This window comes from Anser anser (genome assembly GCF_964211835.1).
Source record: "Anser anser genome assembly, chromosome: 3".
Classification (NCBI taxonomy): Eukaryota; Metazoa; Chordata; class Aves; order Anseriformes; family Anatidae; genus Anser; species Anser anser.
In genome coordinates, this window is record NC_139722.1 from 80,232,596 (window position 1) to 80,260,399 (window position 27,804).

General features: G+C 39.1%; 2 protein-coding genes across 5 annotated transcripts in view; both read left to right on the forward strand.

Annotated features, from left to right (window-relative positions):
• Positions 1 to 8,133, forward strand: part of MAP3K21 (mitogen-activated protein kinase kinase kinase 21) — a 43,592-nt gene extending 35,459 nt beyond the window's left edge. For 2 of the 3 annotated variants that reach the window (XM_083828454.1, XM_083828456.1), the window contains 4 exons: positions 3 to 153; positions 1,191 to 1,285; positions 3,054 to 3,839; positions 4,914 to 8,133. In XM_083828454.1, coding sequence (XP_083684580.1) covers positions 3 to 153; positions 1,191 to 1,285; positions 3,054 to 3,839; positions 4,914 to 5,338 — 1,457 coding nt within the window. In that variant the 3' untranslated portion in view covers positions 5,339 to 8,133. The remainder of the gene's footprint in view (positions 1 to 2; positions 154 to 1,190; positions 1,286 to 3,053; positions 3,840 to 4,913) is intronic. The other variant, XM_083828455.1, reaches the window with a different exon arrangement.
• Positions 8,134 to 8,277: 144 nt separating this feature from the next.
• The window catches only part of LOC310896305 (uncharacterized protein), a 43,179-nt gene continuing 23,652 nt past the window's right edge, over positions 8,278 to 27,804 (forward strand). Inside the window, exons 1-3 of one of the 2 annotated variants that reach the window (XM_083828463.1) lie at positions 8,278 to 9,973; positions 18,490 to 18,607; positions 22,523 to 27,804. In XM_083828463.1, coding sequence (XP_083684589.1) covers positions 27,622 to 27,804 — 183 coding nt within the window. In that variant the 5' untranslated portion in view covers positions 8,278 to 9,973; positions 18,490 to 18,607; positions 22,523 to 27,621. Of the gene's footprint in view, positions 9,974 to 15,624; positions 18,608 to 20,038; positions 20,184 to 22,522 lie in introns of those variants that run through there. The other variant, XR_014581369.1, reaches the window with a different exon arrangement.

Genomic DNA, 27,804 nt, shown 5'->3' on the forward strand with positions numbered 1-27,804 from the left:
AGTAACTTCAGATGAAAGTAACAGAACCTGGGGAAGGAGTACAACTTATCACCAAGAAGAGTTTGAAGATGCGAAGAGAAATTTTAAAAAGAGAGGTTGTACATGGGGACCAAGTTCAGTTCAAACAAAGGATCGTGCAGATTGTAAGGACAAGTATGTCTACTACATTTTGTTTGATAATACTAAGTGTCCTTGGAAACTGAATCACTAATGTAGGTAGCGAGCAAGTTCTGTACTCTATAGTTGTAGCCAAAACTCAGTCCTACACTTTCTTTTTACTTTAGGAACTATAATAACGATGAGTAGCTCTCCCAAGTAGAGTTGAGGATAAAATGTTTACTTGTCTTAATGTTTTTGTGGCTCTTATTTATAACCCTTTATCTGTAGTTTTTGAGACTTAAACCATACTGGCATGCTGAACTACTAATGCATACAAGGCGTTCATGGCTTCTCTGTCTTTCTCGCCCTTCCTCAGACTGGCTTGAGGAACTGCAAGCATAGTAACCAGTGGGCTCTTCCAACACAATTAAGTAAGAGTGACTTTGCGTACCTGAGACACAGTGCACACGAGCAACACTGTTCACACTGACAAACATAGGGTGAAAGAGTTCTAAAACTCAGTTGAACGTGTTTAGTTTTCTCTCATTGCTGAAAACAGGAGGTTAGCTGTTTTCTAATAAGAGAGCTCCTTTTGCATCTAGCATGTATAATTACTTTAATGCATCTTGTTTTGTGGAGTCATACGCGCATTTACCTGGTTGCTAACCTGGTTGGTTCCAGACCATCTATTGAAACTGGCTTTATGATATTTTTGTTTCTTTGAAAGTCACTATGTATAATAAATTTCTGTTATTTGTGTCAGTTTGAGACGGTGAACATGTTGTCCCAGTTTTCACCAACTTTTGTTCATTAGGTAGCCAAGGCCTATTTTTCATTGTTTTCCTTTTTAAGCTATTATGCCCTGAAATATTCATGTTAGAATAAATTCCTGATCCTAAGTCATATATCAATTTATAGTCATATGACCGTGCTATTTATTACCTTTTTTTATACTTTGGGAAGCTTTACTGTTTTCAAGTTACGTACTACATGTTTGTAGTTTAAAGAGAAAGATATTGTAGCGCTTTTCTGTCAAAGTATGTATAAGGATGATATCTTCTGTAATATCAAAATAACTATCATTATTTCAGAATAAGACCCCTTTCAGATGGCAGCAACCCTTGGTCAACCCTTGTAATGAAAAATCAGAAGGGTGTTCCTTTAGCTTCACTATTTGTGGACCAAGGTAAGAGCTATTTTTGAAAAAGTGGAAGTTGCAATATGATAGTGTTAAGTCTATCTTCAGTGGTATAGAGCCCATTGTTCAAGTTCCTCAAGGATTATGCAGATTATTAAGAGTTGTCATGCTACAGATACTATTCCTATGGGGGGAAAAAAAAAAGAACAAAAAACAAACCTATCTATAACAAAAATAAGTGGTAAAATCTTTACCTTTCCATCATTAGCAGCTAACAAATAGATACAGGTTTGTGAGGTCTGCTCTATCACAGATTTTTTTCCAAGTTTTTGAGTTAATAGGCTGATTTGTGTGTTAGGTCAGTGCTGCAGTCACTGCTTTATAGCTTCTTTTGTAAAGAAATACCCAAATCATTAACTGTCTTGACATTTAAATGATCATTAATGACTTTTTTTTTAATTGTTGGGGGCTTCTGCATAGGCAGGGAAAAAATGCGGTAAGTTAAAACCTGTAAGCCATGATATATTTCCAGATATTTGTTACATGTTTTTTTTTAATGATGGTTATTCTCTAAATTTTCATGAAAAAATAGGTGGATTTTAAATCTCGGTCATTTAGGCAACGCTTTGGGATTTACAGGAAATCATAAGGAAAAATCAGGGACATAATAGCATTTAATATAAGCAAAATGTTGCTTTTTATGTCCATTCCTGTAGTGTGCTGTACCTATACAGTATTCATAATCATTTTCATGCTTGCACATACTTTCTATAACACAGATTCTCTTAACTGAGAAAATAAAGTTAACTATCTGAGAAGACTTACTGTCATGGGGGGAGAAACCCAACAAACTGTGATATAACTTGGTGTCCATAGCATCTGGTAGATGTGCACCAGCTGGAAGTGGGAATGGCGAGCTGCTTGGACACTGCTTTTCTTCTTAGAAAAAAGGCATTTTCATCTTCCTGTATAGTGGTAGGGGTATAAAACAAGGCATCACAGATAGCAATTTTAAAGTTTTATTAGCTTACTATTAAACCCCTACACACAGAAGGTTATACAAGTTTACATATTTGCATTTCAAATATTTCCATGTTTACTCTCTACCGTTCAGTAGTTTACAATGGAATAACACGTGCAAGTCAAATTCCACCTTTCTTTTTATTTGTCATTAGATGTGAAATGTCAAATTTGCTCTTTATTTTAGATCACCATGACCTAATGAATTAATTGGAAAAATTCAATGGATTTTGTAACGGGGCTCAATTGGAAGTGTTGTAAAGAAACTGTTGCAGATCTCATCTCTCAGTTTGTGTATACTAAATCACTTTACAGTAATGTATACACAGGAATATTTTTCATGTTGTTTGAAAAGCACTACCAAAGCTGTGCAAACACAATATCTGCTTTTCAACTGTGGTGTAACTTTTGGAAGATATATTTTGCCTTTTTAAAAATAAAACTCAGTCTTCCAATTCTGGAAAACACAATTTCTTCACAATTAGCTTATGTACTCAGGAAGATTGGTTGCAAATTTCTTCTACTAGGGTTTGCTTTTGAGTTGCTGAAAGTATGATATTATAGTGAAATGGTTCTTCTGCTATTTTAAAGACTATCCAGAGAATTTGAAAAGCTTAGGCTAAGGATGTGTTTCTGATTGTTACAATGTGAGTCTCTGAACTTCTGACCACATCTAAAGGGGGTATACGGCGTATCTCAAGATTAATACTTGCAAGTAATAGAAAATCCTATTGTACATATGCAGGCATGCATAACAGCTGAATTGTATTCTTAAAGTATATTGTAATGTTTTTAGGTGTATGTACTGATAAGAGACTTCTTCCTGAAGGTTTGGACAGTAAAAGACCAAAGCCAATTAAGTTGCCAAATCAGGCCTATATTAATCTACCTCTTTGGAAGGATGATCAAGGGGAGAATACACCAGAGCAAGAGAGCTTTGAAGAAGGAACCTCTGCTAGTTCTACAAATAGTACTCCTCAAATGACACCTACAAACAGTCTGAGCAGAACGATGCAGAAAAAGAAGACTGATTCGGTGCTTTATGGGTGTGCAGTCCTCCTTGCATCTGTTGCCCTGGGCTTGGATATTAGAGAGTTGAACAAATCGCAGGGTCCAGAGGAGCTCTTGCCTAAAGATGAGAAGAAGAAACGTGATGGACTATTTCAGCGTGCTTCAAAATTTCGCAGGAGTGCCAGCCCTACAAGACTGCAGTCCAAGAAAGAGGAAACAAGTATTCCATCCTTAAATCCAGCTGTAAATACTGTGAATCTTCTGTCTATGCCCTCCATTTCCACAAAATGCCTACTTCAGTCTGACAGTGAAGATGCATTTATAAGCAATGTGCTTGGTGATTGCAATCCACGGAGTTCTAATGATAACTTTTCATCTGAAACTTATGAAAGTAAGAGAGAACAGAGAATACAGCTGGCTCCTAACACAGTTTCTACACGATTAAAAAATCGGCCTTTCAATCTGTGTCTGCAACAAGAATCTGAAAATGCGCCAAATGATTCCTCAACAAAGTTACGTGTATTGGGTCACAGACGAACCTTATCAGATGGGAACAATTTTCAGACCACAGGTGGGTAATTGAGAATTTCAGATGTGGGGAATTGTTAAGTATAGAAACAGAAAACATACGGAAACTAACTGTTTAGTAATGAGTCACTAGATCTTTATTACATTGTCAAGTGTTAGCTCACCGATCATAACTGTATGTGGGTAAGTCCTCAGTGTCTGAACCCCGTGTTAAGCTACCTGCCTTGGAATAGGATCCTATTACATTGTTGGTATTGTGAAGGTTTCACGGGAAAAGATGCTTTATTTTTCTCAAGTATTGCAAAAATAGGTTTTACTAGTCTTCTTATGTCAGTGATAACCTGCTCTTTGTGAAATGTACAATGGCAGCATTATTTCACAATGGTGAAATAAATTGAAGTTACGTTGTCAGCTGCGTGCATTATGTGGTTTGGGGACTTCGTGAGACTGAGAAACATATACTTGTTTCACAGTCTGTGTAAGTGAGGAAATTCTCATCATTTTGACACTGCACATTTTTAACTTCAAGAAAAGCAAATCTGGTAAGTTTTGAGTTGCTTGCTTCACTTAGGAATTGTGTCACATATTCCACAAATCCTTAAGTTGTCAATAAAAATAGAAGCAGAGAAAAAAAAGTCTTTAAATTTGCTTACCATGTCAATGGATAAGTTCATGATTAATGACTTTTTGAAAATAACAGAAGTTCTGAATTTCAATAGTCATGTTCTGTAGTGGCCTAAGTGTAATATTCTTTATGGTACTCTATGCGTATGTAATTATTCATAATAACTTGACAAATCTGGGGGACTGTATTCCACCATTAACATTCATCCAATTAGTGGGTGTTTAATACTTCCTCTTTCTTTTGTAACAGTGAAATATAAATTGTTATGGCCTGTAGCAGAAAGTATAGATGGAAGAGTTAGTTGAGTAATGCTGATCCTTTCAAGAGATTCCCCACAAATGTATATGAGCCTTTTAATCTTTTTTGACCGGGGGGAAAAAAAACACACTAATGCTTATGGTAACCCAGTTTTACAAATGTCAACAAAATCAAGGAGGCACATGGTTTAAATTCTTTCGTTTGTGTGTTTGTTTGGCCTTTCCATTCCGCTAGCTAATGGATTTGCTTCAACCAATGATGTCTCCAAGTTGCCTATTCTGTCAGTTACTGGAACTCTACATTCTCCGTCTCTTCAACAAAGAAGCAATCACAGTGGTATTTCAATAGAAAAACAAAGAGCTATCAATATTATACCAAGGCCTCGACCTTCTTCTATAAGAAGTAAAATTGATTCATGGCAGATTATTCCACGTATTAATAAACCAAACTCTAAAGACCCTGAATGTTCAGAAGGCAAAACAGATCCAGATGTTAACTTCTTGCCAGATACTGAGGAAAGAACTAACTGCCACGTGCCTTCATTACTTGATATTGATGTGGAAGGTCAAAATAGAGACTGTACTGTACCTTTATGTAGAATGAAGAGCAAAACTTGCCGGCCATCTATATATGAACTGGAAAGAGAGTTTCTGTCTTAAGTGCCTTTTTAAAATGTTTGCTTTTTAAAGGAGAACAAATATAAAATTCTTGTCCATCTAATGCTTTGTGCTGCTGTTTTCTGATGTACTGTGACAAGTAGTACCAAAATTATTAAAATGGGCAGCTAATTAAGAAACTATAATAGGTGCCTTTTTCAAATATTCCTTGGAATCCCAACTAGTAATTCTACAAGCACAATGCTGCAAAATAGTTTTCTAGATGAAGTTGCTGAGCGTATTTTGAATGATTAAAATAACGTATCCACCTCCTTTTGCAGTGTCACATACATTTTCCTTCCTTTTTGAATCTTTTATTATTAGAAATTTAACTTTTGCACATTGAAAAACTGAACAACGTACAATAATGTTATATTCAGTCAAAAAGCGTTTCACATAAATGGGGATTATCCGCAGTTAGCCTCTAGGCCCTGTAGAATTTGGGAAGGGGGCAGGGATTAAGATGCCAGTGTAGAAGTTCACTCTATTAAATGCCTCGTTTCTTTTTAGACTGTTATACTGGAATTGGTTAAGGACCACCAGCTGCATTTGCAGTCTTTGTCCTTGGTTTTTGAGAGAACTTTCAACTGTGTGCACTAGTTTCTCCAGAAAGTTGTACTGCTTGTATAAACACTTAGGTTTCAGCCACCATATCAATTTGAGAGGGTAAACTTTAGTATTTTGATTGGATTAAAGGTATTTGACATACTTTCTAATGTGAAACAACATTCCTGGTAGGTAAGGATACACTGGAATGTAAATATTTGTACTCTTAACTTTTTGAAGATTGCAGTGTTTGCACTGAAAAAAATATTCTTGGTTTGGGATTTTTTTTTTTGCTTGTGATGGAGGGGGGTTGTGCACCCCTTTCTGCCCCCCCTCTTTTTTAAAAAAATAAATGCTGCACCTTGTATTGGGAAAAGTCGGTGGGGTTAAGGATGACTGTTTTCTGCTTTTAAGTGATATAACTGCATTTTACTGCACTCAGATTTTAGAGCAGTGAAAATGAATTAAATTAAACTGAAAAAAAGTAATATTACCTCAAGTTACTACTGATTGCCCAGTTGTTCATATTTAGGAATTAAAGGGCAGAAAGAGATGTTCTTAACTGTTTTTCAGGGACAGAAAGGTTCCAGGAAGTTCCAGGTTGTTAATTGTGGTGAGAGAGACATTTAACCTTGTTTTCAAAAAAAAAAAAAAAAAAAGTTTTTTTCAGTTTCACTAAGTGAATAAGTAAAACCAAGTGTACGGTCTACTTTGTCTCATGAATGCATTTCTAGAATTAAAGGAATATCCCTTATATTCCAGTATTTGAAATCTTAATTTTGCATATCATTTGACAAATAGTTTTCATAAATAAAGTTAGATCATGTTAGAATAAAACTACCATGTTCTCCTCAGAACGGTGTTTTGCTGAGGCCTTTGTTTTATATGTTCTTCTTTGCTCTGGGGTCTGGGATCTCAGTTGTTAAATAGAATACACAATTACGTAAAAGTTTCAAAGCAAAGGAATTAAAAAAGAAAGTTTCCATTCTAAGACTGGTATGCAGTATGCTGATTACCTTGAGAATGACGGATAAAATTGCACGTACAAAATCATGAATTCTTAATCATGCAGAGCAGAACACAGACGTGTAACTTCCCAGGTCTCAAAGTGAGAATAGAAAAGGATTTCCTTAAAGTATTATTTTTACCAAAAGTAAAGACATAACCACTAGTTGTCTGTAAAGCTAGGTGCATGCATAGCAGATTAAGTTATTACATTCTGTTCAAACATGTTTTTATTTCAGTAATCTTAGTTCATTGTCAACATGATTCAAGTTGCATGCTGTTCTTTGACTTTTCTTTAAACTCAATTTCATCAGACTACTTAGTAGATGAAATCTATTCCAATTATAATACAAAATGTTTTCATAAAGCAGTCAATTATGTAATGCACATGGATCAAATCTTAAATATAGTTTGCTAGCAGATTTATCTTCAGGGCATAATTAGAAATGTGAAACAATGTGTATTTCAACTCTTTCTTGATCAATTATTCCGATGCAACACTGAGAGAAAAGGAGTTGATTGTATTACATGTTTCTGAAGGAAGTATCTAGGTTTGGCTTTCTACAGGAAAATCTCAGGTGCTGAAGTAATTTTGACCTATAAACTTTTGTTCTCTACTTTAAAAGGTTTATATCACTGTGGAATTTTGCACCCTACATCTTGTAATCAGTAGTATCAGCATAAAAAGCCCCTTGTGGAATCTATTATTTTCACTTATCAGTGGCTTATCTCTTTTGTTATTAAACAGAAATTTCTATTTTTGTTCCGTGGATAATTTTGCATGAGAACTGCTCATATGTTATGACTGGCCTGGCGTATTATAACTAATTTAGAAATATGTATTCCACCTCTCATTCTGAGAGAGTTTAGGTAAGCCATCTCAAATGTGTTTCTTTTGTTATATAGCCTTTTTAAGCTATCATTGTTTTTCATAGTTTCATAGGCCAGTCTTCACTGAAATTAAAAAAGAGAAAAAACACTGCAATCATGGTTTAGCAGTCTCTGTTTCACTTGTCACCAGAGAAGCTTTTTGTAAAGGTATGGGTCATCTGGTGTGCATTAAGTGATCTGTCTTGGTTAAAGGTGTATTTATTTCAACATAGGTTAATAGTCTGACCAAATGATAAACTGTGTTGATTGTTTTAGCATAAAACTGAAGGTGCTCACACAACAAAGATGAACACTTGACATGCTGTTTTACAAGACCTGATGATTTTAATGTTTTTATTAAATAAAGAAATGTTTTGTAGCTATTGTATTGCAAAGTGACCTGGATTTTCTTGAAAAAGATATTTTAATGCTATCTTAACTGGTACAAAGGAGTTCTCCAGGGAGTAACCAGGAACTGAAGGCTATGGCCAGCCTGTTCTTGGAACATTTGAATGCGATTGTTACTGTAAGATTAATTATCCAGCACAGCAATATGAATGTTCCTGTAATTTCTTGCAGTTGGTGTGGGCAGAATCCTATGGTGTATGCTTGTTCTTTCTTTTGTGTGAACGTACTTCTTTTGATGCTTTTACAATGGTGGCTGGGTATCTTAGAATCTTTAAGGTTGGAAAAGACCTCCAAGATCATCTGGTCCAGCCATCATCCTACTACCAATGTCACCCACTAAACCATGTCCCTAAGCACCATGTCCAACCCTTAGAGGAGGTATGGCAGTAGATGTAAATAAATTCTGCATCTGATTCAGCATCAAGAGTACAGGTAAGGATTTTTATTTATTTATTTAAGAAAATGAAGCCTTTTTTTTTTTGTAATAGTTTCTATCACTGCCTTTTGTTAACTTCCTTTTTCCTTTTCCCCATGGGCTTATTAGCCCATCTTTGGGTAGGGAGGTGAGGAACAGGTACCATAATAATTTCTAGCGATGCAGTGAAATTCAAATCTTTAAGGTCCGTCTTACGAACACGTGCCTGTGTGATTTCAGTGAGGCTGCCTAGCTAACAACTATTCATGTGGCCAGTGAGTGTCAGTATAGAGCCCAGAGGAGAATACTTACAAGCCAAGCTGCACAGGCTATTTATTTTATAGGCAGTGTTACAACAGTAATATTAAGATCTGCATACAAGAGTGTGACAAGGGAAAAGATCCTGTCTCTCATTAGCCACCTCTTAATATAACTAGTTAGATTACTACAGTGCATGCAGCATGAGACTTTATCTAGTACATTTTTTGATGTGAGTTAAGGGTGCTTAAGGTTTTGTAGCTTTAGATATTCTAAACGAATGCCAGAGAGTCCTTGCAAGTATGTAATGGGCTTTTTTCTGATCATAAGTGAAAATGAGCAAACCAAACTTCAGTTAAACATCTCAATGCTGTTAGAAATCCAGTATCTTCTATGATCTGTTAGTTGATAGCTTGCTGTCTTAGAATCACAGAATATCCTGAGTTGGAAGGGACCCATAAGGATCGTTGAGTCCAACTCCTGACCCTACACAGGACCACTCAAAAATCAGACCGTATGTCTGAGAGCGTTGTCCAAATGCTTGAACTCCAGCAGGCTTGGCGCTGTGACCACTGCCTCGGGGAGCCTATTCGGTGCCTTAGACAAAAGCTTTTTCTTCTGATAGTATGGAGAACAGATACACAGAGCTATGTGAGTAGGATGAATTTACTCATCTGTTCCACAGAATTGCTTAGGTTGGAAGAGGCCTCTGGAGATAATACAGTCTGCCCCCACCCCCTGCTCAAGTAGGATCAGCTTGAGCAGGTTGCTCAGGACCATGTCCAGTCAAGTTTTGAATAGCTCTACAGATGGGGACTTAAGAACCTCTCCACAGAGAGAAAGAATAGGACTATTCATTCCCCTCACAGTTCTGTAAAGCATGTGAATAATTCAAAAGTTCCTAACCTCCTTTTTATGGCAGACAGGATTAGGCAATAAAACTTTATGAAGCCTTTTTACTCTTCTGCCTTCCAGATTAAAAGTGATGTTTGTTGTTTCTGTTATCAGGCAGAAAAAATGGCACCTAAATGCTATCAACAGTCAGAGGGGCACAAGATTTTCCCAGGTGTGATGGAGATGTAGTCGTGCTAGGAAGCAGATGGGTCAAACATCAAGCGTATCTGCCAGCAGTCTAGGTAAGTCAAAGACATCACATATATTGTCCAGTGACGGTAAGCTATTTTGAGTGCATTGTTCCTGAAAGTGCTGGATTATCTCTTACAGGCTGTTTCTAGGGGCAGGGTATTCACCCAGAGGTAATCCACTGGTCAGATGCACTGTTAACTCTTAGAGAAATGAATATGCGTCTCCTGCTTATGCAAGTGCAATCTGAAATGTGTAAGGCAGAGCTGATACTGGTGTTTCTGTCAGCCATGGTAGTTCTCATCAAAATGCCTACTTTTCTCACTGAAGAACACCTGAAATGATTCCTACTGCTCCCTTCTTAGTAGTGAAAATCTTCATCGCCAAGGCCCTGGTTGCTTCTCATTTGGGATGCAGCTACCCGATGGCTGGCTCCTGGGACTGGAGCAGAGACACACTATTTTACCCAGTTGTTAGATGGTTGCAAGCAAGGGAACAGTCTTGTCTTATCACAGGGAAACTGTTTATCCCTCCAATAGCTAGAAGTTTTCTGCTTCTAACTATTAATGGGATTAGGATTTTTGATTGTACCTTAGCCAATTCAGACCCAGCAGAAGTGGGGGGATTTTTTTATCATGGGTGCCCTCCTGTGGTTAAGTAAATTCTGCTGTTTTTATAGATCCAGACCACTAAGAGAGATACCTATACTGATGTTATCTATAGCTAGAAGATCTAAAGAACAGATACTGTCTATAATAATATCACATTGGATAACTGACTGTGTAAGGCATATTGAGGGCATCATAGCATGTGGCCACCACCTATGATGTCTTTAGCAAGTTGGAGGAATCTACAGAATATATTCGTTCAGGCTTGCAGAGTTGCCATGTGAAACTCTTTCCAGAGTTATGCTAAGAATTAAATAGTATATTTAGGAGAAAAATGTGCCTGAGACCATTTATTTATGTATTAGGGATTCTGAATCTCTTCCAGGATATCTGGGGTACTCTGTGTTTGTGCATTATATGTTTGTAGATACTAAAAGGAAAGATTCTCTTTTTACTTGTAAATATTTTCCTAGATGTTTTTTAGGTATTTTTCTCCCTTTACCTTAAAACCTCTTAAGACTTTCAGAGCCTTGAAGGAAGGATGGACACTGCTATTTCTATCTGGCTGCACGTGAGCCAAACAGAGGGGTCTGGCTTATGTGTCCCCCAATAGATGTTGCTGAAGGTAGTTCTCTGACAAAAAGTATGAACGATTTTCAAAAAAGAAAGTCAGCTTTTTTTTTTGAATGATTATAGTGCTTGTTTTGATTTTTTTGATACCTTAATGGGATCTGAGTATTTTTTCCTTGTTTTATATAAATATATATATATATATATATATATATATATATATATTTTTAGTACCTGAGGAAGTTGGGATAGGATGAGGCTGGGTTACAGTTGAAAGAAGCCTACGTAGGGAAGTTTTATCTCTTTCTGCTTTTGTATATATCCTGATCTAATTTTACCTGCTAACATCGAAAAATAAAAACATAAGATCCTGTAATCTGCAAAAAGCTTCACTGTAAAATAAAGTACATTTAAAAAAAAAAAAACAGTTCACGACGAAGAACGAGAAGCAATGAGATTACTGAGATACCCATAGTGCATACAAAAGTCTATTAATGTCTGTATCTTGTAATGCAAGCTGACTAGCTTTTCTCCTTTAAAGGAAACTTGGGGGTATTGTTTCACCATGGTTTCCAGTTCATTATAACATGGTTGAACCTTTAATTTCATATTGTGGACAACGTCAAAAGTTGTTCTGCAGACATCATCTGATGTTGTTCAGGGTGTTTGCACTGATGTAGTTGCCACATCAAGGGGCAGCAAAACATGTTCTCGCCCTCTGCATGTGTAGGCACTGTGTCACTTTTGACTCAAATCTGCTCTGTTTAGCAAATGCTGATGTGTTTCCTAGGTCTTTTTTTTTTTTTACCAGTTTCTCTGAAGTCTGTTTCTTTCTATTTCTGGAAGTATGCCCAGGAATTTGGTTCAGGACTTCTTAGGATGGATTGATCCCATAGATCAATCTGCTTTCATCAAACAGCTCTGTTTCTGTGGTAGGAGGCACCATCGAGTTGTTTACTTATTTTCGTTTTAACAGTGGTGCCCCTACTGTAAAAACACATCAGCTCTCCCAAGTTTACAGACAGATTTATCGTATTCCACTTCAGCCTTTTCTTTACTAGGGTAAGCCATCCTTCGGTCTTTCCTCCTGAACAACATCCTAGAAATTAGATCCCTCTCTGGTCTGTCTACTGGTTTCAGAGTTTGGGAGAGAGGCAAAGCAGTGTCTGAAAATCCCTAGCTGAGACCTTTACTGGCATCGTCTGTGACAACATCAACAGCCTTGTCATGGTCAAAATACATCTGCTACTTTTCCTATTGCCAGATGGCTTGTTATCCTGTTGTAAGAAGAAATTAGGTTAATTTGTCAAGTCTTGTCAAACACTGTAGCTGCCACTTCTCACCTTTGCAGTGCTTTCAAAGCATCCTGATTGGTTTGGGGTTGTGGGGTGGTCTTTTGTTGTTGTTTTTTTTTTTTTAATGGAGCAGGTACATTACAAACCAGCTAGCTCACTCTGTTTTCTCAAATGTTTGACAAAACAACAAACAAACAAAAGCCCCACCATCTGTTCTTTTCTACAGTCTCTTTCTTTTCTGTGGTTCTTAGAAATGACTGCTCCAATCAGATCAGCTAAGTTCGTCAAGCCCAACTAATTAGGAATTTATTTTTCCCCACTTTCCAAGCTTTCCCTAGCCTGCTTTTCACCTACTTACACTGAAGCCTTACCTTCACTTGCTGGTTTTAATTGTGGTAGGAGCTGCTTAACATCTGACCCATTTTAGAAAAGAATGATGCAAACAAGATCATGAAGACTTATGATTTCTTGGCATCAACTAATGAGGTGATGGCTTTGTCTGACTGCTGGGAATTATAGCACCACTTTCCTTGTGGTAGCAGTGGTTTGTTTGGTTTTATTCCTACTGTATTTATAAAATCACTTTTTTTTTCTTCCAGTTTCATATCATTTTTTCTCCATGTGCTCTTACCATTTTTCTAAACTTGCTTTTCTTCAGCCTTGCATTTTTTTTTAATTGGTAAAAAAAAAAAAAAAAAATCACAATTTACCCAAGTTACCGGTCTTCTGTGGTTTCATTTCTCTCTCATACTGAAGTAGTTTGAAGCCATATCCTTGATCCAAGGATTCTAACTTTTCCCGTTATGCTTTTCAGCCTGTGCTCAGGTCCTTCAGGTACTTTTGTTAGTTTGGGGGAGAGAGACTGAGTGTATCCTTTTGGAGTAAATTCAGAGATTTTCAGTATCTGCGGTTCTTCCTATATTTTGGACTACTGAGCGAGCATATGAATCTTTGATAACTAAAGTCTCCATCTGTTTTTCATTCTTGAATAATCTTTGTATTTTATGATTTGTATTTTGGTTATGGTATTTCTCATAAATTGTGTTAACTGACTAATCATGTTAGTTGGCTCCGCCTTATCCGAACTGGGGTGTTATACAACCATCTAATACCAGTTTTATTCACTCTTTTATCTCCCCTTGCCTTATTGTGTCCATTTTCATAAATAAATGTGTTCTGTCTCATTTTTAGGTCAACATCAAGGGCGCCTTACTATTTCCGTGCATGTTAAGAAATCAACGTGCTAGAAGGAGTCTAAGAGCTTGTCTAAGTAGGCTTGTCCCTAATGGTGGCTGATACCAAAGAGTTAAAAACACTATATCTAAATGTTATCAATTCAGTGACCTCTCCCATGCCACTTTCAACAATAATTAACAGTGCTGTTTCAAGAGAGATTTCAAAAATGTGCCTGTGTAATTAAGTTGGATCAATGCAGCCAACTTAGTTCGCTTTTGGGGTAGTAAGATTTCAGTACTTCAGGAGTTATGCAAATGTTTTAGAAGGTCAATTAGACTTAAGCTTTTAAAAACTTTTACTTACATTTGATTAAATGCTGTCGTCTTGCTTTGATATTTAATATTTAGTTGTGGAAATGCTAACAGCCGCTTCTAAAATAGGTTTACTCCTCTGTTTTTCAGTGCAACGAGCTCAGGGAGGTTGTAACTACAGGCAGTACAATCTGGAGATAAGGCCACAGTTCCAGGCCAGGCTTGGCATTTGGTCTTCGTCGAGCCAATTCACTTATTTGTAGCTTGTAAACTCTGGCTCTGGTCAGTAAGACAAACATAATTATTCCATCCTTTTCCGTAAAGCACTTAGTGAACTGCAGCCAAAGTCACCATGTTTCGCTGGTAAACAACAGCTACAGCAGAGTTAATACCTTAACTTTACACACACAGTAGCACTAATTCTTAGCCTGGGAACTGAATACACAGCCAGCTGTACATACTTTTCTTTCAAAGCACAGGTTCCCAGAAGTTAAACTTTAACTTTGTTAAGGAATACTTCCAATAAAAGCTGTCTGCAATGATTTAACCAGTAATTGTCACGTTAGGGAAATAATTACACAAAGTTTAGTGGTTTGTTTAAGATTTTAATGATCGGTCAAAGTTATTAAAATTTAACATTGATTTCTTTTTTCATAAAAAAAATGCTGTTTTGTTGTTGCCCCTATCCCAAATCCATTAAAATACTAGGTCTGTCTTTTTTGTCTGGATAAAAGGACTCTATTTCAACTACTGCTGCTTAATATTACTCCTGTAAAAGCTTCATCATCTAATTGCTCCCCACTTATGAGAGGGCAGGGAATAAGAAAGTCTTCCTAAAGAAGAATGATGTTACAGCCTATTGGCCTATATGTCAGGAGGAGTTCCCCACGCTGTTCTTCACAGTAGCACTTCTCTCTTGGAACCATTCTTTACCTTGGAGATGGGATTTAGTAAATTAATGTGAAACATAAGGATGAGGGAGGAGAAGAGTTACTCCATTATCCAGATTGAGGCATCTGACTGTACACAAATAAGTACATACTGTGAATTGGAAGAAGTAAGAGCTCTGAATGGGTCTCTGGAGGCTCTATTGATGGTATAGAAAGCCTTGGCTTATAACCGAGCTACAGAAATTGAATGCCTAAGGCTATACTGTAAATCTCATCTCTCTAAAGTACAGATTGTGCAGTAGTATATTGCAGAGCTAGTGGGAGGAACAGCTCATTACTACCGACGCTCACTGCCACAGTATCTGCATGCTATACAGGTATGAATATGAGATACAAGAAGTCACTAACTTTGAAAGAACATGAGGTTTAGGGTCCTCCAGCTTCACATTCCAAAGGAAAGCAGTTGATGGAAGAGCAACTACACAACAGCTCTGCGTGATGACGAGTCGGTTCTTTAAACAAGCCAAAAGTAAGGTTCTCTGCCTTTTAAAGCTACTACTTTGAAGACCTCAACAGTTGTTTTCTTCAAAGCCTAATCCGATTGTCTTTTCTTATCTTTACTTCCGAGTGTACAGCCTTTGGTGTTACTGTGGCTGTAACCTGCTTGCCATGTTTGTATACAAGCGGTGTGATATTTGCAAGCAATCAGGGATCTATGTGAGATCACAGTGGTGAATGACAGTCAGTCTGTTTTCTTTCAATGATGTGTTGCTTTTAGTTGTTTTAGATGCAGAGCTGGTTGGGACTTTTCAATAATGCTTTTTCCAAAAAAAAAAAAAAAGGGGGGGGGGGGAGGGGGGAAGAAAAAAAAAGAAAGAAAAGCAAAATTGCCGAAGCCACAAGTCTGTGGAAGTCTGTGTTTTTGATGATATCGATTCATCCTCAGTTTACCTCTAAAATCCCAAAGGTTTCCCATCACTGGAAAACTATAAGCTCCTTTATTAAACTAGAAGTGTCCTAACATGACACCTTGTATTTACTTGGGCTTCATGTATCACCTTGGATTTCTTACACTGAGGTGATTTTCTTATTAATGGGATATTTTTGAAGTAGTGTTCATCACACACTATGAACTTGTGTGTGACATTATGAAATACATAAATATCAAAAGTTCTGTTTGTTTGTTTTTTAATACAAGACAGAATAATTCCTAAGAGGAATCTTCTACTGCAAGAGAATGTACTTTGAATAAGATTCTAAAAAACTACAACTTAAGCTCTTTTTCTTAATGGTAGAAAACCAGCACCCAAATCCTGGCCAGACTCCAGCATACCTTTAAATACCACTGATCACAAAAACAAATTCCACTCTTTACTCTGAGCTATTGTCCAGAGCTGTTAGCTGGGACCTCATATAGCAAGGTATAACTGATTGCATTTCCACAACTACTGTTGTCATTCCCCTGTGCCCTTAGTCTTGTACGTTTGTCTTAGGATTTTAAGCAATACTATAAATGCCTTTTGGAAGGCGTCATGGAAGCCTAAGATTTTCTAGATTTAATAAGGTTTCATTTGTTCCCTCTTCGGTGTGCTGGATGTGATCCTTTTGACTGAAAAGTATGCTAGTTCTTATAAGACCTACTGTAATCTACACTCAGATTTAACTTGAATCATCATGTGATGAATAGATGAGAAATAGTAAATGAAAAGTGCTATCTTATAAACTCATGGACTTCAGACCAGCTACTAGGGATGGAGTTTGCCCAGTGGCACTTTGTGCATCACATTCATTTGCTGAGAGACTAAAGAGGAAATCAGGGTTTAGTCACCTATAGGGCCAAAATCAAAGTCTTAGAAGTCTTAATCATGTTCTTACTCTGGTGATCAGCTGTATTCTTTTGAGTAACACTGATAGAGAGCAAAAGGTCTTATGAGCAACTTAAGTGCCTGTAAGAACTGCGTGTTCTCTGCTCCCACAAAATTAGCATGCATCTGCTTCCCTCAGTTGAGAACTGAAATACCAAAATAAATACATGCCCTTTAACAGTTTTTTTTCACTCACGATGGCTATTTAAAATACTGATTTCCTGGTACGCAAGGCTGCAAGAAGAGGTAAAAGCTGCCTTCTCTTCCCTCTGGCCCATACTGATAGTGGCGGCAGCAGAGTGGAGCTGTTTCCTATTCAAATATAAATATTTGACACCTGCTTGTTCCTACTGATTATGAGGAAAAATGAACTTCAACCCATTCACTTAGCAAACCTAGTTAGACTCCTGATTCCTCCAGCAACAGTGGGAATGTGCATGCTGCCAAATCCATCTGCTGCTCACAGTGATGAAGTTAGAAACAGCAAAATCAGCTGAGGGAAAAGGTTGTCTTTAATTGGAAACGCAAGGATCATCTTGCAGATTAGTTTCAGTATAGAACATTCTACCTCATGCTCCTAATTAACAATTTAAGCATTTAACTGTAAGGTAAGGATCCTGACAAAGTTACCTATTAAGAATTACGTACAAGCATTTAGAGAAAACACAGAATTCCTTTACCCTGGCATTGTTAATCTGCATGATGATGTGAACGCAGCAATGCAGCAGCTTTATTAATTATCCTGCATTTACAAGTGGGATAATTAAGCAAGCTAGCGTTGCATTATAAACATAGTAGAACTAATTGTCTTAAAAACATTTTTTTGCTTTGCTATTTAAAGCTCGCAGGCATGTCTTCCTGCTCCTGCAGTATGGTGTGATAGGATTTGCTGGGGGTAATTTTTTCTAAGCTTCCTTAAGGCCTCCTTCATTGTAATCACAGCTGGCTGAAGCAGTGTGTTTGTGAGCAGAGAGTAGGCTGTAGGATGACTGTAGAAGAGAAATTCTGCAGCATTAGTTCAGGGTCTCTCCCCTGGGATTGTATAATGTAGAAGTATATTATTGCAAGCAAATGAGGGGAGGCAAGAAATGGAGGTTCACTGGATTTAGTTCCCATATGATGCCCTAACAATGCAGACCACAAGCTGAAGGATCATCTGCTGACGGGGTTGGCCGGAGGGGACAGAGGGGCCTTGAAGTGGGGGTGATGAGGAGTCACATGTGGCTGGGTGAAGGGTTCAGCTTCATTCCCTGGACTGTGACTTGGGGGAACTGAGTTATTTTGGCATGCTGGAGGTATAATGCCACTACCCCTGCTTTGAATAGCAGGTCTGAGGCTGTGGATGAGAGGCCCTAGTTTTTCTGCCTTTCTGTTTTAATTCTTTTTTATTTTTTCCAAAGTTCCTTTATACAAATAATCCTCTTGAGAAGAGATTCACCAGAGCATAAAATACCAGTCCCTAAACTCATGCTGTATAAATGCTTCTGGGGATGAACTAGTGTAAGAATTCTTGTTTCAAAATACCTTTAAAACTTTATCTCAGTGAATTAAAGATACTTATTTTTTCTGGAATAAAAAAGAATGAATAGAAGAAGCATAAAACAATTACAGCTCCAAAAAGTGCCTTTAAAGCACCCTTTGTGTCTGTTTAAAGGTCTCCTAGTTTCCTTAAAGCTTCAGTCCTGTGCTTGAGTTCTGGGAATACTAGCCTAATAGTTCGGGTTAGAAGCCCAACAGTCTTGGTAATGCTGTGTAGATGTGAAGTGAAGCTGGGACTTGAATCCTGAGAAGTGATATAAACAATTTACCTACATTCTCTCTAGTCCAAGCTAACTGAGCCAATTTTCATTCCAGCATCTAGCAGTTCTCCAAAAGAAAGCAAGGGGAGAAAGACTGGAAGTAGCCAGACCTGGGAAGGCAAGACCGTGAGAAATTGCCCTGCGTCCTTGCCACCAGAATGGATCCTGTAGAGGTACTTCAGTTTGTCACTTAACAAAAGATTAGGATAACAAATAAACTATGTAGCTTTATTTCTCAGATGTCATTAAATCAAAATACTTAACAAAAACCCAACCTGTGGGAAAAGCACCAATTCAAATCATGAGCTTAATTGCTTTTAGTTACTATCTTTCATCTGAAGGGGCTTAGCCCACTTGAATCTGTTTCTACAGGCAGAAGGTAGGAATACTTGCAAATAGCATAATTTCACGGCAGACAAATCAATGCTCTTTGACAGTGTTGCAGACTAATTTTCTTCCTGGAGAGCCTGCAATTTTAAAATCACTTGTGATATAGTAGATTGCTTGTAATTTTAAAAGATTGTCGTGAGGACTTGTCAGCAACGTGTCCTGGTGTGAAAAGGGAGAGAAAGCAAGGAATAGCTGGCTCTCTGGAATATAGCTTGGCATCTGGAGTAGCTTACCACCGTAAATGTTAGGTTTGCATTCAGGTTTGTGATCTCATGCCAATGCAGAAATTAAACTCAAGAGGTTGAAGGCAAAAAAAAAAAAATGTAGATATAGCATAGGTCAAAAATTATTTTTACATGCTGAATTATTCAGAAGACGGCTTGATCTTTTTGTTAAGCTTTTTGTGCCCACTAGATGTCACCAACGTATGCTATTCGTACTAAAACTTCTGTCCTTGTATAAGAGACTTGGGTTAACTGGAAGATTTGTTAAAGTTTGTGGTGGTGGAAGGGTTGGTGTTTTTTGATAAGCAAGCAGGTAGTGGATAAAACCAGGTCAGTCAGAGGGGTGTTCCATGGAACAGAAGGAATATATTGTTTTGAGTGGGGAAGTGATTCTTTTCATCAGATTAGACTCTGCCAAATGCTTTGTAAATTCTTCCATTTCTTCCCTAGTTCTTCCCCAGGGCATTCACCAATTAGCATAATCAAAACTGTGATTTCCTGCGTGCTCCTGATCATCCAGAACTGGACAAGGCAGCACACTTACAGATTTGAAGAGGGTTCACACACTTACAGATTTTTACCATTGCTTTATACAGCATTGAGTAGTGATGTTAACTAGTTGTAGCAATGACTGGTTACAAGCTTTAAAACTTGAGCAAAGAAGTAAGTGGCACAGACTGAATCACACACACAGCAAAGCTGTAGTCTTGGGCAAATTCCTCTGTGCTTTAGCTGCATCCTCCAGAGATTAAGGATGGCTTGCAGAGATGCTGTGAGATTTGGTTATCTCCAATTTTCCAATTTGTTTCCCTTTGATTTAAAGAGAACCAGCATTAGTCTTAACGGTAGTAAAGGGCTTTTAAATATGAAAAGGAACAATAAATCATAAATATTTTTATTTGATGGACTGAAAAGAAAGCAGAAAATATCAGAACTAGCCTCTTTCATGTACATTTCTTCAAGTGAAGGTGTTTTCTTACTACTTCTTAGTGAAGGAGAAAGCGGCCATCTTGCTGAAGCTCCAGCCTGAAACACAGGAGATTTGGGTTTACTTCAACTTGTTACATGACTTTGGGGGCAAGGTTCAAGAAGAAGACTTTACATACAGCTCACAAGAGAGAAGAACTTAGCAAGGGTCTGTTTGAGAAAACTGTGCACAGATCATTTTCTCTTCTAGACCTTCTTTACATCTTTTTTCATTCTACTAACAGAAAACTATCCAATGTTACTGTTGTGTTGCAAAAGTCGCTCAGCTATGCAGGCTGCTTATCACTGCTCATTGTGCACTGCAGGTACTCCGTATGTCCTGGCTCCTGCCAGAGGCGTATTTTTCTCTCTCCTGATTGTTGTTGCTTTCAACTCCTTTAGGGCTTTTGCAAGGCTTTCAGATTGCTTCATTTTGGGGGAGATATTGAAAAAGATGGACTCTTCCTCTATGTCCTCGCTTCTAGAAGGAAGAGGATGCAAATGCTTCTGTTAGATCACAGTCCTAGCCTGTCTTTTTCCTATGCTGAAGTTTCACATGGGTTGACAAAGAAAACTGAGTACTGGTCAGTATTGTAAATCCCATGGGTTTTTTTGTGAGTTTTGTGTACCACTGTGACCTTCATGTGTCCTCAGAAGCAAGCAGGTCAGGGTGTAATGCCACTTGCAGCACTTTCCTCACACCCTTAAATAGCAAGGCAGCAATTACAGCAAGCCACGGTAATTTGAATTGGTGATATAGTCTTGGTATATAATTCCACAGCCACCCAGGAGAGCAAGACTTAATGACTTACTGCAGCTATTTCATCTTTATTATCACTCCTGTAATGCGCTCTACATTGTTTCCATGACTAGCTAATTCCTGCACACACAAGTTACACACCTCTGTCATTCCATCCCATAACATTTAAAAAAAGAACCAGTTTTTTTTCAAGGCATAATTCTTCTCTATGTATGCTGTATTGTCACCACCAATTCTTACCAGAACTGGTCTCCACGGAATTATGTCTTTGTGCCTGTGAGCAGCAACCCTCTGTTTCAGTAAGGATTCTGGAGGGATGTGTCACTAATGCCCAACGTTCATCATATTCTAGCATGTATACCAGGCGTTATGTTACCTTTTGAGCTGTCTGTAGAAAACTTGGTTTATCTTTTGTTGTAAAAGCATGCAAGGTTGGAAGCTCCTTTCTTAAACCTTTTAAAGCAGACAAGTCCCTTCTCGAGAGGATGTTGCAGCTCCTTTTCTCAGTGCGAGGATATGGAGATGAGCACAGGCTGACAAGACTGATAGGAACATTCCTCCAGAGTTCACTGTGCCTGCATGCCCCTCTGCATTAGTCGTCCCTTATTTTCAGCCTTTCTCCGAGTAATACTATTTCTATGACTTTCAAGTTCTCTGTCGAATTTCGGTTCTGCTCTTTGAGCCCTATTGGATGCTCTCTGCAGCCTTTCATTCTGATTTATTCTTGTCCTTTCAGTACACTGTCCGTTACTTTGCCCTGTATTCCTTCAGGAATTTGTGATGCTTTCTTGTAGGGGAACGAAATACCAGGAACAGATTTTAAGCCACAGAGTAGTCTGTAACAGTATTTGCTCCCATATGTCATATTGGAAGTGCATATTGAACTCTCCTTATCTAGAGAATGTGCCAGAACCATCAAAATGTTTAAAAATATTGAGCTTCAATCATGTCAATAAAAATGTTCTGCTAGATGTAGGCAGTAATATTTATTGAACATTTCAAGTCCTAAATATTTTCCTCAGTGACCTACTACTTCTTCCTGCTACTGTTGGTAAAGTCACCCAGTTCGTAAACTTTTTTTTTCCAATTTGTTGATTTCATGACAAAGAATATTCCTGGTAGCATGAATTTCTGGGCAACAGAGTGCTAAAAAATGGATTTTCTCTGTTCAATCCTGTTCCATTAAAGAAACCTGGAAATTATTTTGTGTACATTTGGGGGTCCCTTTATTGTATGCATTCTCTAAATCAAATCCAGAACTAACTAATCACTTGTGGTTTTTAAAACCTGATATTGACTGTTTGTTCCAGATATAACAAACTTTTCTTTTGAGCTGTGATTTTTATTTTTTTTATTCAATTGAAAATCAAATCATATCTGTAGTAGGAACTGGGGGACTCTAATTCTGTTTTCTGTTTTTTTCTAATCTTTTTATTTTTTGTCAAATACTGTTTTCCTCTGAGTGTAATTCTTTTCTTGTGGAAGAGTTAATCTGGACATTTCAGTTCTTGCAGAGAGCTCACCATAGATCTGTGCGCTGCCACCTACCATATAGCAGCTGTGTATTTACTGTCGTCCTCACTGCCCACAGTTGTAAACACTTGCAAAATTATTAATTTTGTTCCAGTGTTTTCTAAATGTTGGAGATACACTTTTTCTTTCGCAATTCCTGGCAATTTGCTTTGTAAGGTGTCTTCTGAAGTTTTTTGCTCTGTGGTAACTCTGTTTTTTGGTCTCATTTTTCGCAGATGCTTCTTTCTTGCTTCACACTGGGTGTTTTCACTCTGCGCTGAAGGAGCCAAGAGCCTGACAACCCTTCTCATGGAAAAAGCTGTCCCTTTAGCCATCTGGTCTCACCAGGACTTTCTGATACGTGATTATGGAATCTGTCATATCTGACTTTAGTCACCAGTACAGAGTAAAACATGAAAAGGGCTTTTCTGTTACCGAACTTCCAGCAGCTTGCTTTCTTTCGGAAGAGAATGTTTCTGAAACTTGTTTCTGCAGGTGTCATTGCGCTGCTGGCGTTGGCTCTGTCAGCCAGCTGGTGGCTGAGCTTGTAGCAGGGATGCTTTCCTTCTGTGAACTCGGTTTCCCCTGCAGGGAGGACACTCACTGTGCTCTTGCAGCTGCTGCTGCTGACCAGGCAAGCCCACCACATCCCCCCCATAGCCCCTTGGTGCCTGGGGACGTTGGCACGGCTGTAAGCCCCCAGCCCACGACCTTTGGCTCACCTTGGGGCTGTGGTTACTGCTGTGGGAAGCAAGGTGAGAAATCACTGGCAGCCTCTTTACCTTCGCAATGTGCAGGTGATGGTAACTTTTCCTGAGCCCAGCCTTGCTCTGTTTGTGAGGTGGTTCACTGACGAATGTAAAATAATGCTTGCACTGTTTAGTTGACCCCGGTGGTGTACAAAGCAGCTATGAGTGTGATGTATGTGTACCAAAAGAAAATGTCTAACAGGTAAAGGAGCAGTACAACAGGCAGAATTAATGCTGTGACTGACTGGGTAAGATGAAGACAAAAAGAAATACAGCTCATCTACAAAGTTTCTTTGCAAGTTACAGTGCTTTGTGTTGTAACAGAGAAGTCTTTTTAGAAAGCTAATTAAAAAAAATCTGTAATTCTTTTTTCTTTCAAGGGCTTGGAAATATTATTATTGGAGTGCTAATATTATTGAAGGTGTGCTGGAAGAAGAAAACCATTATTTTAAGGAAGAGCTGTATTTTGGTCTTTCTCCTTGGACATCTTTTTTCTGCGAATGTTAGAGCCCTGCAGTCTGGTTGTACGGAGCACCTTGTAATAGCTTTGCATGGCACCACAGCTCAGTTTTAATTCGAGATACTTAAGATGCACCCTTCCTTAATTATTAAATGGAAAATATTTTTTGCATAACTTTCACATGATTATGTTGACATGCCACTTGTTGGGTTTTTTGTGTTTTTTTTTTTTACTTAAACTCTGAAATTTTTCTAATAAAGTTTCAGAGCTGCTACAGGCTTGCTTTTCCACAGACCTCTCTTCTTCTTACCTTTGCTATCCTGTGTGACTTTTTTGCACCTCATTTAAAATCAGCTCAGCATCGTATTGGATATATACGCAGCAAACAAATGATTTCTTGAACCTTATAAAAGAATCAATACAGAATGCAAGAAATGGTTCATCTTTATCCCAATACTAGTACATTATTCTTCCTAGGGCCTGAGTGTAAATTCACCTGTGTAAGAAGTTCAGTGAGATTTATTTCAAAGAGCTGAGCTTTAGTGCACAGAAGAGAAGATATTTCATGCAGAGCTGCTCAAAGCAGCCTGCGAGTGTGTAGCTAGACAGTCGGATCGTGGCAGGGCAGGAGGGGTGGGTGCAGAGCTTGGGCTCACCCATGCTGTGGTGGTGGGCGCTAATTGGGAAACCTGCAGCTCTTTAGCTCTATTAAACTTGCATCTAAATGCAGATCTGCCTGCACAGTGGGGCATTGAGCCTCATGGGATGCACGTGGGCTGTGGGCACCTGCCCTGGGGGGGCTCTGTTGGGAACTTCCATGGCCCCACTTTCATCTCATCCCCAGCAGAGGCAGCACACAGGCAAATTTCAGGGCAGAAGACCAGGTTTTGAGTGTGTTTTGCACCTGGCTCTCAGATTTGCAGCCCTGTTCCTGCTTGTCACTTCTGCTCAATTATTTTTATGTATTACTGCTCCTGATGAGGTTTCCCTGCTCATATAAAAGAGATTGTTTTACATATTTTCTTACAATAACTGCAGCTGAAGGTTTTAATGGGCCTTGCAGGCATTGAGAGGGGACAGATGGCTGTCAGTACATGCAAGCAGAACCTGTTTCCTTTGAAACCCAGTTTGCTAAAACAAAAATTGCCAACTACTTTCCTGTCTCACAGTTCAGGCAGAAGGTTGGAATCTGAGAAAAGTAATATAAGTGAGGATAAAGGAAAACTTCCCAAAATCAGATTTTCAGCTGTCTTTGGCTAAATCTGTTTAGTGAGTATAAAGCAGGAAGGTAGGTTAAAAGGAAGAAGTCTTTGATTAGAAAATGGAGCTCAGAAGAAATTTTTAAAAATGCTGTGCAGAGTAATGCGAGTACATTACAGCAATTTCATGTGCTGTGAAACAGCACAGCTCTGATCCAGTGTTTCTACTTCTCTGTAGCAATCTCAGCAGTCAGTCGAGCTGTTGGCTCTGTCCTTCCTTGCAGCTTGCTCTCAGTAACTGCACTGTGCTGGGACTGGGCTCTTAGTGTGCTCAGTGGGCTGCATTGCCCTGACCTGTGATAAACAGGAGGTGTTATCTCTTACCTCCTCTGTGCCCTAAAGCCCTGGTGGCATGATACTGAGCAGCAGAGAAGATGGTAATTCTGTTGTTTAGAAATGCTATCATGTCCTCTACAAATACTGTTAGGATCCTCTGTGAATAGAGCGAGATGCACAGAACTGGTAGATGTTGGAGAAATGGGGATGAATAGCAGCATACCCTTTCCTTTTATTTGCAATTAAAAGAAAAAAAAAAAGTGGAGAGTTTCTGAAAAGAATTCAGTGCTGGGGTAAGATAACTAGCTGCAGCAAAGTTCGTGGCTTGATGGAGCGCTTGCTGGGGAGTTACAGAGTTGTCTGTCTCTGTCCCTGATAAGAGAGAGAGAAAATATGGGGTGGGGGGTGGGGGAAATCCAGACAGAACATTTCTCAAGAACAGATTAAAAGAAAGCACTATTATTGGAAAATACAGAATTACACAGTTACCAGAGAGCAGCAGGCTGGGCAAGACGATTGCTAAAAGGGAGATTACTCTGTTTGCCCTGGCATTACTTGTAGACCACTGTGTTTAAAATCACCTATGGCCAGACTTGTGTCCACCAGAAACTTGCCAGTCTCTTGTCGGAGCCTAGCTATGCTTTTGGTCTTCAAAATACCCTGGGACAGAGAACTTTGAATCATAAGCTATGTGAACATAAATTCCCTTTCATTCATTTTCAACCTAAAGTCTGGTAACATCATCAGTTTTTCCTTAATTTTCTGTTGTGATTATAGCAAAGCAGTCTTTCCTTCTTCCCTCTTCATGGCTGTTGAAGAAGTTGAGGCAGCTCCATATTCCACCTCCACCTCTCATTTTCCAAAATGAAGTGCTTTATACAAGCCAAGTATACAATGCTGCAGAGGCTAGAAGGTGCAGTGTGGGTAACAACAAAAAACACACCTCTTTCTGATTTTTTCCAAGCTACGTGGCTGCAGAGACGGCAGCTGACAGATGAACGAGCCTCCTCCTGCCGCCAGTGCTTGGCTGGATGGTGGGGCTGCCCTGTGGCAGGAGCCGGGGAGGGGGTGGCCATGCTGCACAGGGCTGTCCTGTCCCCTCTGGTGTCTGGTGCAGAGGGACAGGGACCTGGAGAGATGCAAACTGGAAGCATACCAGGAGCAAGCAGCCCCAGGCTATGATGATGTGCCCTCAGTGGGAACCTTGGGAGCGCTGCTGGCAGCCAGTATGAGAAGATGTGGAGGGATCGGCTGTCTCTGCAGATGTGACTCACAAAAAATATATGAAGGAGGAATAGTCATTACCCAAAGACCAGCTGAAGTGCTGAAATCTGAGAAACGCTGTTTGCTTGTCAAATGAACAAAAGCAAATCTGGGGTGTTTTTTAATAAGTTTGTTTTTAACAAGAACCTTTGTTCAGATGAAATCAGTACTCCTACTTGCTGCCATGTGATAGTATCCATGGCCACTTTGAAAGCATATATTTTCTGTCAGATGCACACAATCTAAATAGTGGCAGAACGTTTTCACAACAGAGAATCATTAGATCTTAATGGAATTAATTTGTTTAAGGACCATGAGGGCTGGCAACTGTCATTGCGAGTGACAGACGATTGTCATCTCTTTAGGAAAAATGCAGTTTATTCCTCTTGGAGGAAGGGAGAAAACTACAGAATTGGATTTTCTTTGGGTGTAAATAAACAAAAAGCTCAAGTGAAACTCTATGGCTGGCAGGAGTATCAAAGGGGCCTGTCGTGCCTTGTGCTACCTCTCCCCATTTCTGTGGCTGTGGGCGTGACAGGAAGCATCTCACTGAAATGATCATGAAGTTTGGACTCGTTACAGTGATTCAGCAATATATTTGCGGCTGTCTTCTAAAACACTTTACCTACAGCTTGATTTAAGATACTGTGCTTTTTGCCTGACTACCAGAATCACCACGTTTTACTAAAAGACTTTACAAGCCGGATTAGGCCAACAAGCCACTGCTGTATCTGTGTGCTTTGTCAAGACGCTGCATTAAACAACCCGCTGAGAGAGACAGGTTTTTCCAAGCCCCCTCTGCCAGAGACCGGTGGCTGCCCCACGGGGGCAAGGTGGCTGTTACTGCAAGGCTCAGGCTGGCCAGCCGGAGCACACGTCGTGTTTAATGTATTGATGGCTTTATTTTTGCTAAAATAGGAATCATGCAGTCTAATGTTGTAATATACCTTCTGCCACCCAAAGCTAATCAAAATGAGGTCAGAAGGCAAGAATATTCTTCCCTGCTCAAAGTAAGGAGACTGAGAAGCACCAAATATGTCACTGACTTTCATGGCGCATAACTGAGGCCTACATAAGAAGCACCTGTGGGTGTTTTCTTCATCCAAGAAAGCAACTACAAGCCATTTCATATTATGTCAACACAATGAAGTAGAAGAGCACTAAAGGACACCCCTTTATTTTCAGGAAGGCGATTTTAAGAGGCTCAATGAGGCAGAGGTGAGAGCTGTTACCAGAAGTACCTCAGTCAGGTGAGAGGAGGCGGGACAAGTCCTTCCCTCCTCTCAGCCCCCAGACACAGCAGTCAGCTGGGCTCACAGGTTTACACCATGTCACACCACGTCTGCAGGAGCCTGGCATTTTGCAGAGAAGGAAACTGCAGTCTGGGTGCTCGGATGGGCCTGGTGCAGGATCAGCCCAGCACTGAAGGAGACCTGTCTCACCCACCTTGTGCTAAAAACAGCACATGGCTTTTAAAACTGCTGCTGTACGGCCTGCCCAGGCTGATAAAG